At 28.1% G+C, this 15,371-nt stretch overlaps 1 protein-coding gene and 1 long non-coding RNA gene across 3 annotated transcripts; one reads left to right on the forward strand and one right to left on the reverse strand.

Annotated features, from left to right (window-relative positions):
• Positions 1 to 8,453: 8,453 nt before the first annotated feature.
• LOC145957555 (uncharacterized) lies at positions 8,454 to 11,466 on the reverse strand. Its single transcript, XR_014433582.1, has 2 exons — positions 11,332 to 11,466; positions 8,454 to 9,077 (listed from the first exon to the last, which is right to left on the reverse strand). It is a non-coding gene; the product is annotated as an uncharacterized LOC145957555 (long non-coding RNA).
• On the forward strand, positions 11,322 to 14,886 carry LOC109817184 (uncharacterized). Of its 2 annotated transcripts, none has more exons than XM_020382398.3 (6): positions 11,322 to 12,055; positions 12,267 to 12,574; positions 12,731 to 12,999; positions 13,125 to 13,191; positions 13,271 to 13,355; positions 14,260 to 14,886. In XM_020382398.3, exons 1-5 carry the CDS (start codon positions 11,401 to 11,403, stop codon positions 13,319 to 13,321), a joined length of 1,350 nt encoding a protein of 449 aa, XP_020237987.1. In that variant the 5' UTR covers positions 11,322 to 11,400; the 3' UTR covers positions 13,322 to 13,355; positions 14,260 to 14,886. The 2 variants fall into 2 exon arrangements, with proteins under 2 accessions (XP_020237987.1, XP_020237988.1); XM_020382399.3 differs by having other exon boundaries at positions 11,326 to 12,055; positions 12,731 to 12,918.
• The last annotated feature ends 485 nt before the right edge of the window (positions 14,887 to 15,371 follow it).

A 15,371-nucleotide genomic window follows, 5' to 3' on the forward strand; every position in this document is an offset into this window, starting at 1 on the left:
ATTTGGGATGGGAATGGCCCCTCTGTTAATTATCTTTTATAATGTGGAGAGCCATCGTCCTCATTAGTCATTATTGATGGTGACTCATCTTTCTAATTGGTCCACTTGTATATGTCGAGCTGTACAAACTTTTTTGTCTTCGTCTTTGTTTTGGTTTATTTATTAAGCTCTCTTGCAGGTGAAATTGTTAGAGTAATTCTATTCACTAAAATTCTTAAACAACTTTGGAATTTGTTTTTCATAATTAAGAATTAAGATTTCATCATCAATTTAAACATAAAGTTATGATTTGAAGAATCATTTTATTTTTATAAGAGTAGATTTGGTAAAAAAAAAAATTATATCTCTTTATAAAAAATGATTTTATTAATAAAATCTTAAGATCTTGCATTAAATATCAATAAATAATTTTAATAGATTAGCTATATATATATATATATATATATATCCTAGCCGAAAGAGAAAAAAAAAATTATAATAACCATTAGACAAAAATGATCTCTTATGCAATGTATCATGATAAAAAAATGTAAAATATCTCATATTTAATGATATTTTTAAGCAAACAACAATAATGTTTTACAAACTTGATTATTTTAAAATACACAAATAGTATAATTTGTATTCCAATTAAAAAAAACAAGTGTATATACATTAACAGATGTTAATAGAATTGTTTAATGTATATTTATGTATTTTTTTAATTAGAGATTATTAGTAACTAGTAAGTTATAATTATAATTATTTTAGAATACACTAATAATGTAGGGTGTATCATACTTCAATTAAAAAAGTGTTTGAATCTATATAACAAAATATCATATATGATTTTTAAATTTTTAAAAATTTGTAGACTTGATTTATACATTAAAAAATTTTAATTTAATAGTTTGACCATTGAAATTCAAGATACACTATGAGTTATTAAGTGAAGTAACTTTACCAAAAGTTACTCTTGGAGTTAATGGATCTTTTCTCTATCTATAGAAGAGAGATCCATTTACTTCAAGAGTAAATTTACTTATACTTACTTCATTCAATAAATCATGTTCTAAATCAAATTTAAATGATCTAACAATTAAATTAAAAGTTCTTAATGCATAGAACAATTATGCAAAGTTTTAAGAAATTTAAAAATTATTTGATACTTGATTTCATTAATTCAAATCAACGTATAAAATACTTTTATGATTATCTGTCAATTTAAATTGATGAAACAGAGTGTCAAGTAGCTTTCATTTTTTAAAAATTTATATACTTGATTTATACTTTAAGAACTTTTAATTAAGCGGTTGAATTATTGAAATTTGATGTTAAATTTGAGCTATGAGTAGGGTAAATTTAGATAGACTTATTTTTGGAGTAAGTGAACCCCTCGTTATATGTGTGTGTGTGTGTGTGTGTATATATGTTGGGTGTGACACTTTGCATTTGGTAGTGTGAGCATAGTGTTTTATAGTGGTGGTGAATAAAGTTTTGTCCTAACCAACTTTTCTCTTCTCTTTCTCCTTTCCAAGTGTTGTAGAGGTTATTAGTGAAGCTCCAGAGGGGAGGAATCAAGTTGAAATGACTTTGAGCAGGTTGTTGTGAGTGTTGGTGCAAAATTTCTCAAAATCGTCTCCTTCTTTCCTTTCTTCATTTTTGGAAGCTCAGAATTAAGGTAAAGGAAGTTAGGATTGGCCTTGGATGGTTGATTTGTGGTGTTGCATGTTGTATTTATGATTCATTAAGAGTGTATAGTAGAAGTTTTCAAATTTTGCATGATGAAGGGGTGGGTTTAGTTCTTCTTAGAATGGCTAAGATGTTTTTGATGATCCTAATTAATTTCTCATTGCATGTTCAAATTTCCTCCCATTTTGGATTGTATGTGGTTAGTTGGTGATACACGATGGATTGCACGTTGAAATTTGAATCTAGGGTGCAAGGTTTTTTATTTGTAAGTTGTATTTTTCAAAGTGATAACTGTTTGTGCGATTTTGCAGATTTCTGGGCTTGCTCGCTCAAAACGCCTACATGGGTCATTCAAAGTGAGAGGGTGTGACTAGGTTAGGGTAGTCTTTTACTTGGCTTGCTTAGAGTAGATTGTGAACGCTTTGAGTGAGTTTTGTCACCTAGAGCGAGGATAATGTCACTTGAAGTGACCAAATTGAAGCTCCCAGGGGTGCCCTTTATCTAGGCTCTCTCTAAGTGAGTTTTGTGGAGCTTAGAGTGAAATTGCATCGCTCAAGGTGAGGCTTGGGGTGCTTGAAGTGCTTGGTTCCCTCTTTGTTGTATAAATTGAATGTTTGAATGAAAGTTTAATTTAATACCTTGTACGTTGATTGTACATTGATTTGGGATAATTCTGATAATGATTTAATTTGATAATTAAATATTGTAATGTGAATATGAATTAAGTGCTTGAATCTACTGCATATTGTATGATGTAGAATGATGATAATAAGCATTAGTATGCTATACTTGTATGGTGGAGCCCTTGATAAGCATTGATATGCTACACTTTGTATGCTTGAATTGTTGTTGAGCATTGATGTTACAATTGTATGGTTGTAGAGTTGAATAAGCATTAATATGTTATACTTGTAGAGTTGAATAATGCAGGCAAAGGTCTTGAGGTGCCTATATCCAATTATATTAGTCCTAATGGTAGAACCAAACTTTTATAGTGTAAGTGACGACACCTAAGAAATCAGAGGAATGATTGATATCTCATTTTAGTTGTGGATCCAATAGGCGCGTATGGCATGAAAGTGGTCAGTGTTGATTTTGTAGGGTCAAGCCATTTAAATTACTCAAGTGAATTACAAGATTTTTGTAGGTAAATGTCTGATGGCGCATTAGTTGATATGTATGTATATGATGTGTCGTTGATTGGTGTATTCATATGCATTGGATGAATATCTTATTATATGATATGACTTGATGTGAGTTTGGCTACTTGATGTGTAAGTTTCAAACAGTTGATGTTTGCTTGATGGTTGTATGAGGTGTGTCATGAAGAACTGGTTTGATGGTTTACTTGTTGATGAGTAGTATAGATTTTTTTTTCTATACTTGTATTTTTTTAAATCTAACATACCCTTACATGTTTTTCATGTAATTTGGATCACAATGATCATAATTTTCATGGGAGTAGGGAAGGGTTAGCCAAAGTGAGCTTTGAGAGATGTTATAGGTTCATGTTGGTGATGTCGTCGATGACTACTCATTTCGTTGATTCATATAGACATTACTTGACCACTAAGTTAGGTTTTATACTATGTTTTATTAAATGACTGTACATATACTATATATATACATATATATATATATATATATATATATATTTATAGAATTATTTTTAGTTGTACTCATACTTATATACATGTTATAGTGTGCATATCCGTGCAGAGCGAGTATAAAACCTTAAGTATGTTAATAACCCTGTTGCTAGTTGATGATTTCATGAAGTGTAGAGGTCATGACAAATCATTATATTGGAAAAAAAAACTTTTTTTCTTTACATACAACAATGAGGAAACACAAAAAGAAACATCATAAGAGAAATAGAAAAATCAAATCATTTAACGTAATTTAGCTCTTCATGCACACGTCTACAATATCTTTATTATCTACAAATATATTACATATATTTGAGAAATCTTCCCTTTGAGTTTTATAAATTAAAACTTGAAAACTCTCCTCACAAGTTTTAAGACGAACAAAACTTGAAAACCTTCAACGCAACTTTTATAACTCATGAAACTTAAAAACCTTTCACAGAAATTTTATGATAGACGAAATTTGAAAACTCTCAACACCAATTTTATGATAGATATAACTTGAAAAATCGTCCTTACAAATTTTATGGTGAAACTTGGTAAAATCTCATTCATATGACCTCTCTCTCATTTAGGATGATGAGTGATAACTCCTCTATAAGTCAAATGATTTTTTTTATTTAAAGAACTTTTATTTATTGACTTAACATTCTAATTTTAAAAGAGAAAATAAATTCATAAAATAATTACAATTTTATAGACAAATAATATCATTTTATATTTAAGAAATATCTTAAAAAATTAAAATTAAACATTTGAATATTTTTCAACAATATATATGTTAGTTAGCATAAAATTAGTTTCATAGATTATTATTACAATAATGATTAAGATCGATTAGTATAAAATTAATTATATTTTTTATATTAAAATTATAATAATGACATCAAAATTTAATTTAAGACTATGTGAACTATCAATAAAGGTTATTATTGTTAAAAATAAAAATTAGTAATAATAATTCATGTTATTATTATAATATTGGTGAAGGCCATCATGATTTAAAATAAAAATTAGTTTCAATTCCATGTATAGAACTAGAAAATATTTTTTTGGCAAATATTATATGTAAATACTTATTTATTAAAAGTTAAATATTTAAGAAAATAAAAAAAAGAAAAAAAAATCACCCTCCTTTTAATTAATTTGTAGATTTGTCTATTAAAAAAAATTATAATTATTATTGCATATATCGACCGATACTATAAGTGAGTACTAATAGTTTTTCATAGAATGCGGGATATTGAAGAGCAATTCAAAGAGACCATATATCAATTAGACATGTGGATAGCTTGGAGAATTTCATCTAGAGTTTGACAGATTTATCTCCAGTTTCACAATGATTGAAGTTTTAAGTTTTAATATTGATATTTCAAAATGAATGATGTTTTGATGTTGTTATATTTTAATATAATATTAATTATATTTTTTTAACTTGTTATTTTATAGATTATTTAAATTTTATAATTAAAAATAAAACATTTATTTAAATATTAAATTATTTTAAAAACTTATATATATATATATATATATATATAGTTTTATTTTTAATTTATATATAAGACTTTAAAATACAGTATGCAAGTGTAAGTAAAAAAAGTAGTAAAGTAGAACCTCAAAACTTCGCATCCAATCCTACCCTGTTTTGTTGGATCCATTGATTTCGAGGTGACAATAATTTGTTGGCATGTATATATGCTAATCTGCCACTGCCAGTCTAGTCACTAGTGTGGCTTTTGTCTTGCTTAATTTATTATCATCGCATGTTCTTTGTCCCTCACTGCCCAGTTTTGTTGCTTTAAGGAGAAAATATCTATCAGAAAAAACAAAGTAATCTCTTATTCTGGATCTCTAAGCACCACATGATCAATTTTTAACTTTACTTTTCTGATGCTATTTAACTATTGACTTGTATAAATATATTTTTTATAATTACTTGATTACTATCTATTAAGTGAAGTTAGAAAGGGAAGCTGGTTAATACATGAAGTATTTAAAATATATTTTCATTGACTTGAAAAAATGTAAGAAATATCTACAGCATTTGTATATGTATTAAACCATAAATATTTAATATTTGTTTTCTAATTTTTCATTTTTTTACAAGTAAGAATTACAAAATCAGAAGAAAAAAATTTAAAATTTAAAATTGTATATATATTACTAAAACTTCGACCGGCTCTAATTTTTTCATATATAATCTTTACTTTGATAACATGATTTATTAGTTAAGTTGTAGTTTTAATGTATATTAAACAATGATTATAACTTGTTTCATATTTCATGTTAATTAAACAATAATTAATTAAAAAAGTCACATAATGTCCTCATCTTTTATTTAAGTGTTTGTTTAAACTATTTTTTTATACTGATGATCATATTAATCAATTAACATGAGATTGTTTCAACTTAATAATAATATTGAGTTTGAGGCTTAAATTAATATATAATTGGATTAAATACTAGAATAAAGATTTTTAGAACTATAATAATTTTACATGATTCAAACGATCCAATAAAAGATATATATGATGTATAAAAAAAACTATTTCTTTCTCATTAATATATTTTTGAATTTGTTATGAGTAAACAATGAGAAATTAAAACTTTCTATTTATTCATGATAGTAGATATATAATCCGCTTACTTCTATTATTTTCCCTGATTAAATGCAAAATTAAACTAAAAAAAAGGTACAAATCAGTTTACAAATTTCTCGTAGTTAAATTAATATTTTACAAATCAAGTTGGTTCTGTCTATTACCTTAATCTAAATTTTTTTTGTAAGAAAAAAATATCTTTAAACATGAAATTAAAACTCCCTACATTCAACTCAAACAAAAACACTTAACAATTGTTTCAATTGTAAGTTTGTTGATATTGTTACAATCACTATTCTAAGATATTATTTATTTTCACATTCGTTGAACTGTCACAATTTTATCTTTGAAAATGATTTTTGTTGAGTTAAGGAATGAGAATGTTTACAAATAACTTTTAGCCTCAACTATGACACAATGAGACATTTTTGACTTCCATACATGAACAAGTCCATCAATCAAGGTTAAGGGAAAAGAGTGACTTAAACCCTTCCTCTAGTACCAATATTTCAATAATAAGTTGGTTAGTATTATTAGAGTTACTCACTTACTCCATCTCAAATTTTATTCAATTTGAAACTTATTGAGTTGTTATACTTTTTTTCCTTAAAAAGACACATCAATGAATTAAGAAAAAAATATATTTATAAATAACTCTTAATCTCGATTACAAAATCACGTCATCTTTTTTGGATACGCAAAAATAACAACTAAACTAATAGTATATTTTTAAGTTAAATTGTTTCTTTTTCATCTTTTGTTATTTACATTATCAAATTATTTTTTAAAAAAAATATTTAATTCAATCCTATATTTTAAAATATTTAATATTATTCTTTCGTTGAATTTTATTAATATTATTAGTGCTAGATTTAATAGATAAATACCGGTATTTAATCAATTGCAAAAGTGTATTATTGAGTGATAGGCGTTAAAAAGGATAAAACAATTGGAAAAAATATATTTTATTCATAAAAAAATAACCATGATATTGTTGTAACATGTTTTGATATTTTTTATTATTATTATTTTACTTATTTTGATGTATTTCACTTTCTATTTTATGTATTTCATATTTCTATTTTTATTGTTTAATTCTAAATAAAGGTGTTTAATTACAATATAGAGGGAAAAAATTCAATTTTTTGAAAGATAAAATGTAAAATGTGCAAAAACAAAAATTATATAACAAAATATGTAAAATTTTAAAAATAAGAGACAAAATACAATTTAATCCTTTATCGCATAAATTATTGCATCAATAATTATGTACATCATCACGTTTCAAATTATAATTAACAAAGACACATTCAATTAACGTTAGGGTAATAAAGTTTGAAAATTAAGGAATAGAATATGTTAAAAGAAAAATCAATAACATAATTAGCAAAATCGCTAAAGTTGAGGGGGGGAAAGTAAGCAATTAAGTGAAATAAAAACATGAGAGTATAAAAACCATAAAAACTTAATTAAGATAATTAAAAAGGTGTAATTAATAAGATATCAAAATCAGTTGTAATTGGAAAAAAAAAACTTTTTCAAAAAAAATTCAAGATTCTTTTACTCCGTTCGTCATTTTTTTTTACAGATAAGTATTTTTATAAAATTTTTTTTTTTATCAATTTAGATTTTATAAAAGCTCTTGATATTAATCACATCATCCAATAAAAAAAAATAAGTATCTGACTATAAAAGGGTTGACAAGAAACTTATTTTAATAATTAAAAAAGTAAATTACTCTCTTTTAACTTTTAAGATATTGTTCCTTTTTATAATAAAATATATAATTTAATTTATTTAATTTAATATCATTAATATAAATTATATTTTTTCATGAGAAATGTAAGTATTATACTATTCAACTTTTATATATTAAAATATTAAATAAATTATACTTTTATTTCTTAAATATACACATATTATATTATCACTCTCCTATTATATTAATGTAATATTATTAAGGAATCATCATTATAATGATTTTAAAAATATTTTTAATATAATTATTCATAAAAAGTATACTTTTAATTAAAATATATTTTAAAGTATTTCCATTATCATTCATTCACTTCATTAAAAAAATGAAAAATATATAAATTGCTTTATTAAAATAATAAATAAAGTAGAAACTATACAAAATAAATAATATATGTATGTTTTTTAATATATATACATCAAAATATACATATATAATATAACTTAATATATATATATATATATATTAAATTTTGTAATAATTATATTTTATTTAATATTAATTTTTTTAATATAAAATTATTTATTTAAAAATATATATTTAATATACATATTCTTACATTATATTAATTAAATATAATAAATAATACTTTATTACAAAACACTAATTTAAAGCACTTTCTTTTATAGTCTTAAGTCAATCTACACAACGCACCCTAGTGTCTTAATGTCTAAAACATTCTCAATATCATCATTTTAATAGCTCAATAATTAATCATCTATATACATTATCCTATGTCAATATACATAAAACTAACACCATTCAACAATACTCAACTATCAACAATTTAATCATTAATATATATTATCCTAGATTAATGTATAAAGAACTAACAACATATATCAACTTACAACATGTAATAGATACAACTACCACATACATATTCAACATTTTTATCAATAAAACAACATATTTTCATAAGACAATTCACGCCTGGCGTCAATCTCCTTGTGTCTGACATCATTGAGACAAAGAGTTTTCGGGCTCACCATGTCCAACGCCATTCAATTTGCACCTGACGTGGATGGGATAGAGAGCCTCTCTTGCTCTCACGTCTAGTGTGGCCAAACTTCAGGCTCGACCTCATTTAAGGTAAAGAGCCTTTGTCTAATTTATGCTTGACATCACTAAATTGGTGCTTGACATTGTCTAGTTAAGGAGACTTTATCTTGATCACGCTTGACACCCCCTCCACCAGGGTTGGTGTCACCAAGTTAGAGACGTTTTTCTCTCCTAACGGTTGATGCCATTCAAACCACATATGGGGTGACCAAGTCAAATATATCTTTCTCTCCCCATGCTTGACATTACCAATTTTACGTCTAGCGTTATTAAAGTAAAGAACCCTTGATTTGAGTCACGTCTAGTGCCATAAAGACGCACTTAGCGCGATGATGATTTCTGCACATTGCATAATCACAAAATTGCTTAATCCACCTAAAACTTAAAAGAAACCAAGCATGCATTACAATAATTCATATATACTTATAATCAACAACCTATTTATCAACAAATTAGCAACATGCAACAACAATAGGTCAAGAAATCACCAACATTCAACCCAACATGCTCCAAAGAATCAAAAATCAACATACTTCAATTCAAACACAGGATTCCACCATGCAACCATGAAATTATGCAATCAACCAACATGCAACCAAAACAATCCAACAAAAATTAGGAGTTTAACTCCCCTTACCTCAAAACCAAAGTGAAACAAGGAAGAAGGAAGAAGAAGAATGACTCCAAGCTAACACTAGGACTCCTTACCAACTATGATTCTCAACTCTAACAACTTTGAATCACCAACCGGCTACTCAATTGAGAGCTTCTACGGCTCTCGAGGGGCTATAAAGAAGAATAAGGGTTTCAAAAATCTAGAGTTTCTTTCTATATTCTCTCACTAAGGTTTTTTGAAAAATTAGCTTACAAAGCTCAAATCTTAAAAGAAACCTTATATACATTTATCTTAGGGTTAAGTTAGACATCTATCCAAAAAACTTCTAAACCACCTAAAACCCACAAGAATTCCTCAATTCTCAAAGTTTGTCAATAATTAACCTTAAGAATCACCATAACATAATTATTGATAAAATCAATAATTAACAAAAATGTACAATGTTACATGATTTACTCTGATTAAAAAGAAAGCATCAAATAAAAAAAAAGTATTGAAATGTCAAATAATATAATATTTTATAACCGATATTTTGTGTCTATTTATTAAGTTATTTAGGATTTGAATCTTCATCTTAGATAAAGAATAAACTATGTTGGGATGAGAACATCTACCTTGTGTACACTCATGATCTTTAATGAAGATTAGTCAATGTTTTAAGCGACAACTAATTTGTATCAATACCAATATACCATGGTTACCTATCAAAGAAGTTAATTAAACCCTAAAGAGTAACACTAACCCAAAATTGTGGTGTTAGACTACAAAACATCAAAATTTTAAATTTGGTTAAAACATTTTTTTTGTCTATATAGTTTCATTTACTTTATCTTTCGGTCTTGTGTAAAATAGACATTTTTAATTCTTATAGTTACCATTTTTAATCACTTTAAGTAAAGAGTCTTCGATCATAAGGTTTCTTTCTCTCTTCATTAACTTGCTTGTGAAGCAGGTGAAAAAAAAAAACCTATTTTTATCATCTCTCTTGTAGTGGAGCAATGGGTTAGAGGCTTAGGGCTCTTACGTGAAAAAGGGCATGTTGTTTTGTTGTAGCCTTGTGAAAGCGTACATTGTTTTTGGTAGAGTGCGATGGTGTTTATGTTGTTGGTGGAGTGCGTCTCAACAAAAGGTTTTGTAAGTGAGAATAAAAAAAGTTATAAAATGTTAAGAAACTTCATTTAAGATAATTCTAACAAAATATATTCTACAATAAAAAAATATAAAGTTAAAGACCTTTTGTTATATCATCATAAAAGAGATAACTTTACCAAGAAATAATAATAAAGACTAAGAAGATTAAACAAGTTAAGTATAAGATTAAAATGTTTATTTTAAATTATAAGGAGAAAAATGTAAAGTAAGTTAAAAATTAAAATATCTTTTTAGCCGTTTCGCTTATCTTTTAATTTTTATAATTTAAAATAAATATTTCTAGTCCTATATTTATCTGTATTAATCCATTGTAGTTCTTATTATTTAAAATATCCCTTTTTAATTTATATATTATCCTTTTTTAATCCTATTTAATCTCTATTTCATTTTTTTCTATAATGTCGTATTTTTTATATTAACGTGATAAAATTTTATAGTTTCAAATTTAGGATTTCTCAACAATGGTAAAAAAAAAAAAGGAGATACAAAATATCCGGGAACCCAATTTCAAAAAAATTCAGCAAATTAAACTCGATATAAAAAACGCAGATTTGAATATTTAAGTCATATCAACTAAAAGAGACAATAGTGCAAAAAATTTATGAACTAAAAAAACTAGTATAGAAAAAAAAAAAAGATTTACCTTAAATTATGAAAACTAAAAAATATTAAAAAATAAATATAAATAAATTTTAAATTGTAGAAAGTAAAAAAAATAAAGTAAGTAAAAATATAAGATTAAAAAGATATTTTAACGTAAATGATGCATTAAAAGAAAAAAAAAAAAAAAAAAACGAATCGGTCATCCCTGGCAGCCATAATTACCTTTGTAACTCCATTTCTGAGGCAGCCAACGCATTGGGCGAAAACAAAACAACATTTGTAAGGAAGGCGATGGAGAGTGATGCCGTTCGACGTTGGGCGTTGGAGTTCCTTCTTCGGAGCCCATTCGTAGCCGATGACCTAATTGAAAAAGTGCTTCCTATAATCCCCGTTTCAGACGCTGATTCTCGCCTCAAGAAGACCCTTCTCCTCAGAGCCCTTCAATACCACGTCTTCGCACTCTCCATCCCTGAACCCCTTCTCCAAATCCTCGAAATCCTCGAAGAATTCCACCGTATCGATGGCTCTCCGGTCACCGCCGCTATGAGTGCCGCCTACTGCGCCGTCGCGGTCGAGTGCACGCTCAAGTACCTACAACTGGAAGACCACGGTAAAAACCCCTTCTACTTCAATGCTGTGGAAAGGATATGGCGCGCTAGGGTTCCGCACATGAACAGATCCGGCGACTTCGAAGGAAGCCTTATGTTCACCGAGGAGTTGAAGCGGTGGAGCAGCGACATCGAAGCTTCTCTTTCGGACTCGCAATTGAGGGAGAGGCTGGCCTCCATTGATACCAGAAGAGACGCCATCATCAAGCTTAGGGTTTACTTGGCCGAGGAATGGGCCAATTTGGGCCCTTCCTTTCTTGAGGTAGCTGCGTCCGTGCACACAAACAAGGCCCCAACTACAGAACACTTGGAGGCCCAACACCAACACCAAGAGAGAGGTCGATTTTTAAAAATTATTATGTTGCCAAACCAATATGGTCATCATGGATTTCATTTGTATATGCCATTTTTACACTATCTTTAGTTTGGTAACTGTTAGAGGAACTACTGTACTAGTTATACCCACCGTTTAAGGAAATACCATTGATGATTGGTTAATTTTTACGCTCACAATGTATGCAAGTTAAACTTTTTTAGTGTTTCCAACAGAAATTCAGGACTGTAGCAATGCTGCTGATGAGCAAATACCTTTAGCAACAACTATTGAAGTCCAAAAGGTTGGGGAATGCGCTTCATCAGGGTTGCAAACATTGGTCAAGGATTCTCTACTTAATTCATCAGAAGTCAATGAGGAAGCACATGTTGAAGAACAGAGTAGAGATGCAGATATACCATGTCCAGATGTTATTAATAATAACGAGGCTGATATGGCGGAAAAAGATCAAGCTCCTGTCCCCCATATTCGTGTTCAAAAGCCAAGTTTGATGGAAGAGAATACTGCTGCTCGTATTTATGAGGTAGTTATGCTTGTAGTTTCTTATTTTGGTGGTTGATTCATTTTGACAATTTAGAAGTTAAAGGGTCAACATCTTTTTTTATGCCTCTTGTGATAGTCAATCTTTGTTTCGACATGACTTTATATTACTATATTAGTAATTGGTTCTTTTTTACAGTGGGACGAGTCCATAGATGGCATGCAGGGTGGAACATCAAATCCTGAAAGAAGATTTCATTTGCCTAGCCCCAAGGTCAGAAAGCTTTCTCCATTGAAGAAGTATGTACCCACTAAGATTACAATGAGGAGAAGAGCAAAAAAATGGAGTCCGTTGGAAATGGAGACTCTAAAGACTGCTGTAGACAAGTATGTGCTTGTTCTTATAATTATATTTTCACTCTGGATTTTGATTATGCAAGTATGTGCTTGTTCTGCTGTTTTACCACTGTAAGTGTTTTGAGTTGCTGGCTCAACTATGGTACCCTTTCTGCTTCATTTGAGACTATAAATAGAATTAATTACAGTTTCAATACTGTTTCCTATTCTCATTAAAGTTTGTCTTATATATACAGATTTGGCAAGGGAAATTGGAAAATAATCTTAAATTCTCACAAAGATATATTTGAAGAAAGAACTGAAGTAAGCATGCTAAAACTAGCGGATTTTTTTTTTCTTCTAAACTCGTGATTTTGATACTAAATCAAATTATTTTTCTCAGGTTGATTTGAAGGATAAATGGAGAAACATGACACGGTATGGATCCAAGTGAATCAGAAATTTCACCTCTTGAATATTACAAAGAGGTATTTCCATGCTTTTTGTGTTGTTGTTTGAGACTGTTAAGCAATATGAACAGTAGAGGTTATGTATGATTAAAACTGAATGGTATTATTACTGGAAATGATTATGATCATTGGAAAATAGTTGATAGTTTTTGAAGATTATTAGTTTTTGTAGAAGTGTAGTTTATGAAAACTAAGAAGATTTTGGTGTTTAAGCTTGCTCAAACTCAAAGAGTATACAATTATGTTTTCATTTCACTGGCTGTATTGTAACTTTGGGATAACTTGCACCTATTTATAAATTCATCTAATTTTATTAGCTTTCGAAATAGAAAAAAAAGGAAAAAGTGCATTGTATAATATAATGATAATATAATTAAGTTTAAATTAAATTCCAAACATTCATCTGTAAGAATCTTGTCAAAGTACAAATTCATTTCTTTAAAAAAGAAATAAGTGCCTTGTGTTAGTGTAACATAGATTCATGATATGTGTAAATAATTATAAAAATTAGAAATTTATATGAAATATATTTTTGTGGTGGTGCTTTATCCTTAACAAATAGTTATTATTTTCTTACATAGTTAAAATGCTGATGTATAATTTGTTTAACAATTATATCACTTGCAAAGTTATATAAATCTATTATATCGCTTATTAATTAGTTCAGAGTTATTTTATTCCATGCACCATAAAGGTTTTTTTCAATTTCTTATGGCAGAACTGTTTTTATTTTATTTTTTTATTAAGATACCAGTACATGTTTAAATTATTTTAATTTCAGACAATAATTTTATCAAAATATTTCGAAAATATTTTTGGAAGAAAACTTAAGTGTAAACAAAACTAGTTGAAATATATTTATAATCCTACCCTATAAAGTGTAATAAATTTTTGGAAAGTACTGAGGCTGTTGTTTTTTCAGTTCTGTCTCTTTTCAATGCGGACCAAGCTCCACAATTTCCCGTGATTCTTTGGAGCCTTTGAAAGCATCGTAACGAAAAGCTATGGGATGGTAAAGAGTCAGCTGCTAATGTAGTGTTGCTGCGTGCTTATCATGTGTTGCGTCTACCATTCCTAATGACAGCAATTACAGTGGCTTGCCTGTTGTAGCAGCTTGGCATAAACCTCCTGTTGGCTTTTGGAAATGTAATGTTGATGCTGGTATCCACTCACCAGCTGGGTTTGCTGCATTCGTGATCATCTAGGCAATTTTATCCAAGGAAAAACACATTGGATGCAACCTTGTGTTGAGACAGAGGATGGAGAAGCTTTGGATCTGTTACAAGCTTTAAATGGAGTTGCAGATTTGAATTTATCTAATGTGATTTTTGAGTGGATTGTAAAGTTGTAGATAAGCTGCTTGATAAGAGCCTGATAGTTTTGAAATTGGTTCTATTTTCAATGATTATCATATCCTAACTCAATTTCAACACTTTTGTGTTGGGTTTATTAGGAGGAGTTAATGTTGTATATACGCGTGATAGAGCAGCAATTGACAATGCTAGTCTTTATTTTTACCATTATATACTTGATTGTAATTTTTCTCTTATTCTTACTGAAATGACAAGTTTACTCCCTTAAAAAAACCTATTGTTTGAATTTCGTATGCTTATTTGTTATAACACTTGTGTGTACCTTCAATTTAGGTTATAATTAGTAGTCAATTATCGATGTGATTAATACTTTTAAGGTAATTTTATTAATATATTTGTGGATAAATAGAAACTTAAAAATGCTTTCTAATTATTTGTGTGAATTTTGTATGCGTATTTGTTATAATACTAGTGTAAACTTCCAATTTAGGTTGTAATTAATAGTTAAGTATCAATGTGATTAATACTTCTAAGGTAATTTTATTAATATATTTGTGGGTAAATAGAAACTTAAAAGAAAAATGCATTTAACTTGACACGGGTCATGAGAAGAATGGAGTGACAAATAGCAATTGCTTGGGTAAGGCATGCCATGTTCATATCTTGACAACATGCATTCTCATTCAAACGATGTTAAAGTTATGAACTATAGCACGGTGCT

Source organism: Cajanus cajan, chromosome 4, assembly GCF_000230855.2.
Source record: "Cajanus cajan strain Asha chromosome 4, NIPB_CcT2T_4, whole genome shotgun sequence".
NCBI classification, from domain to species: Eukaryota; Viridiplantae; Streptophyta; class Magnoliopsida; order Fabales; family Fabaceae; genus Cajanus; species Cajanus cajan.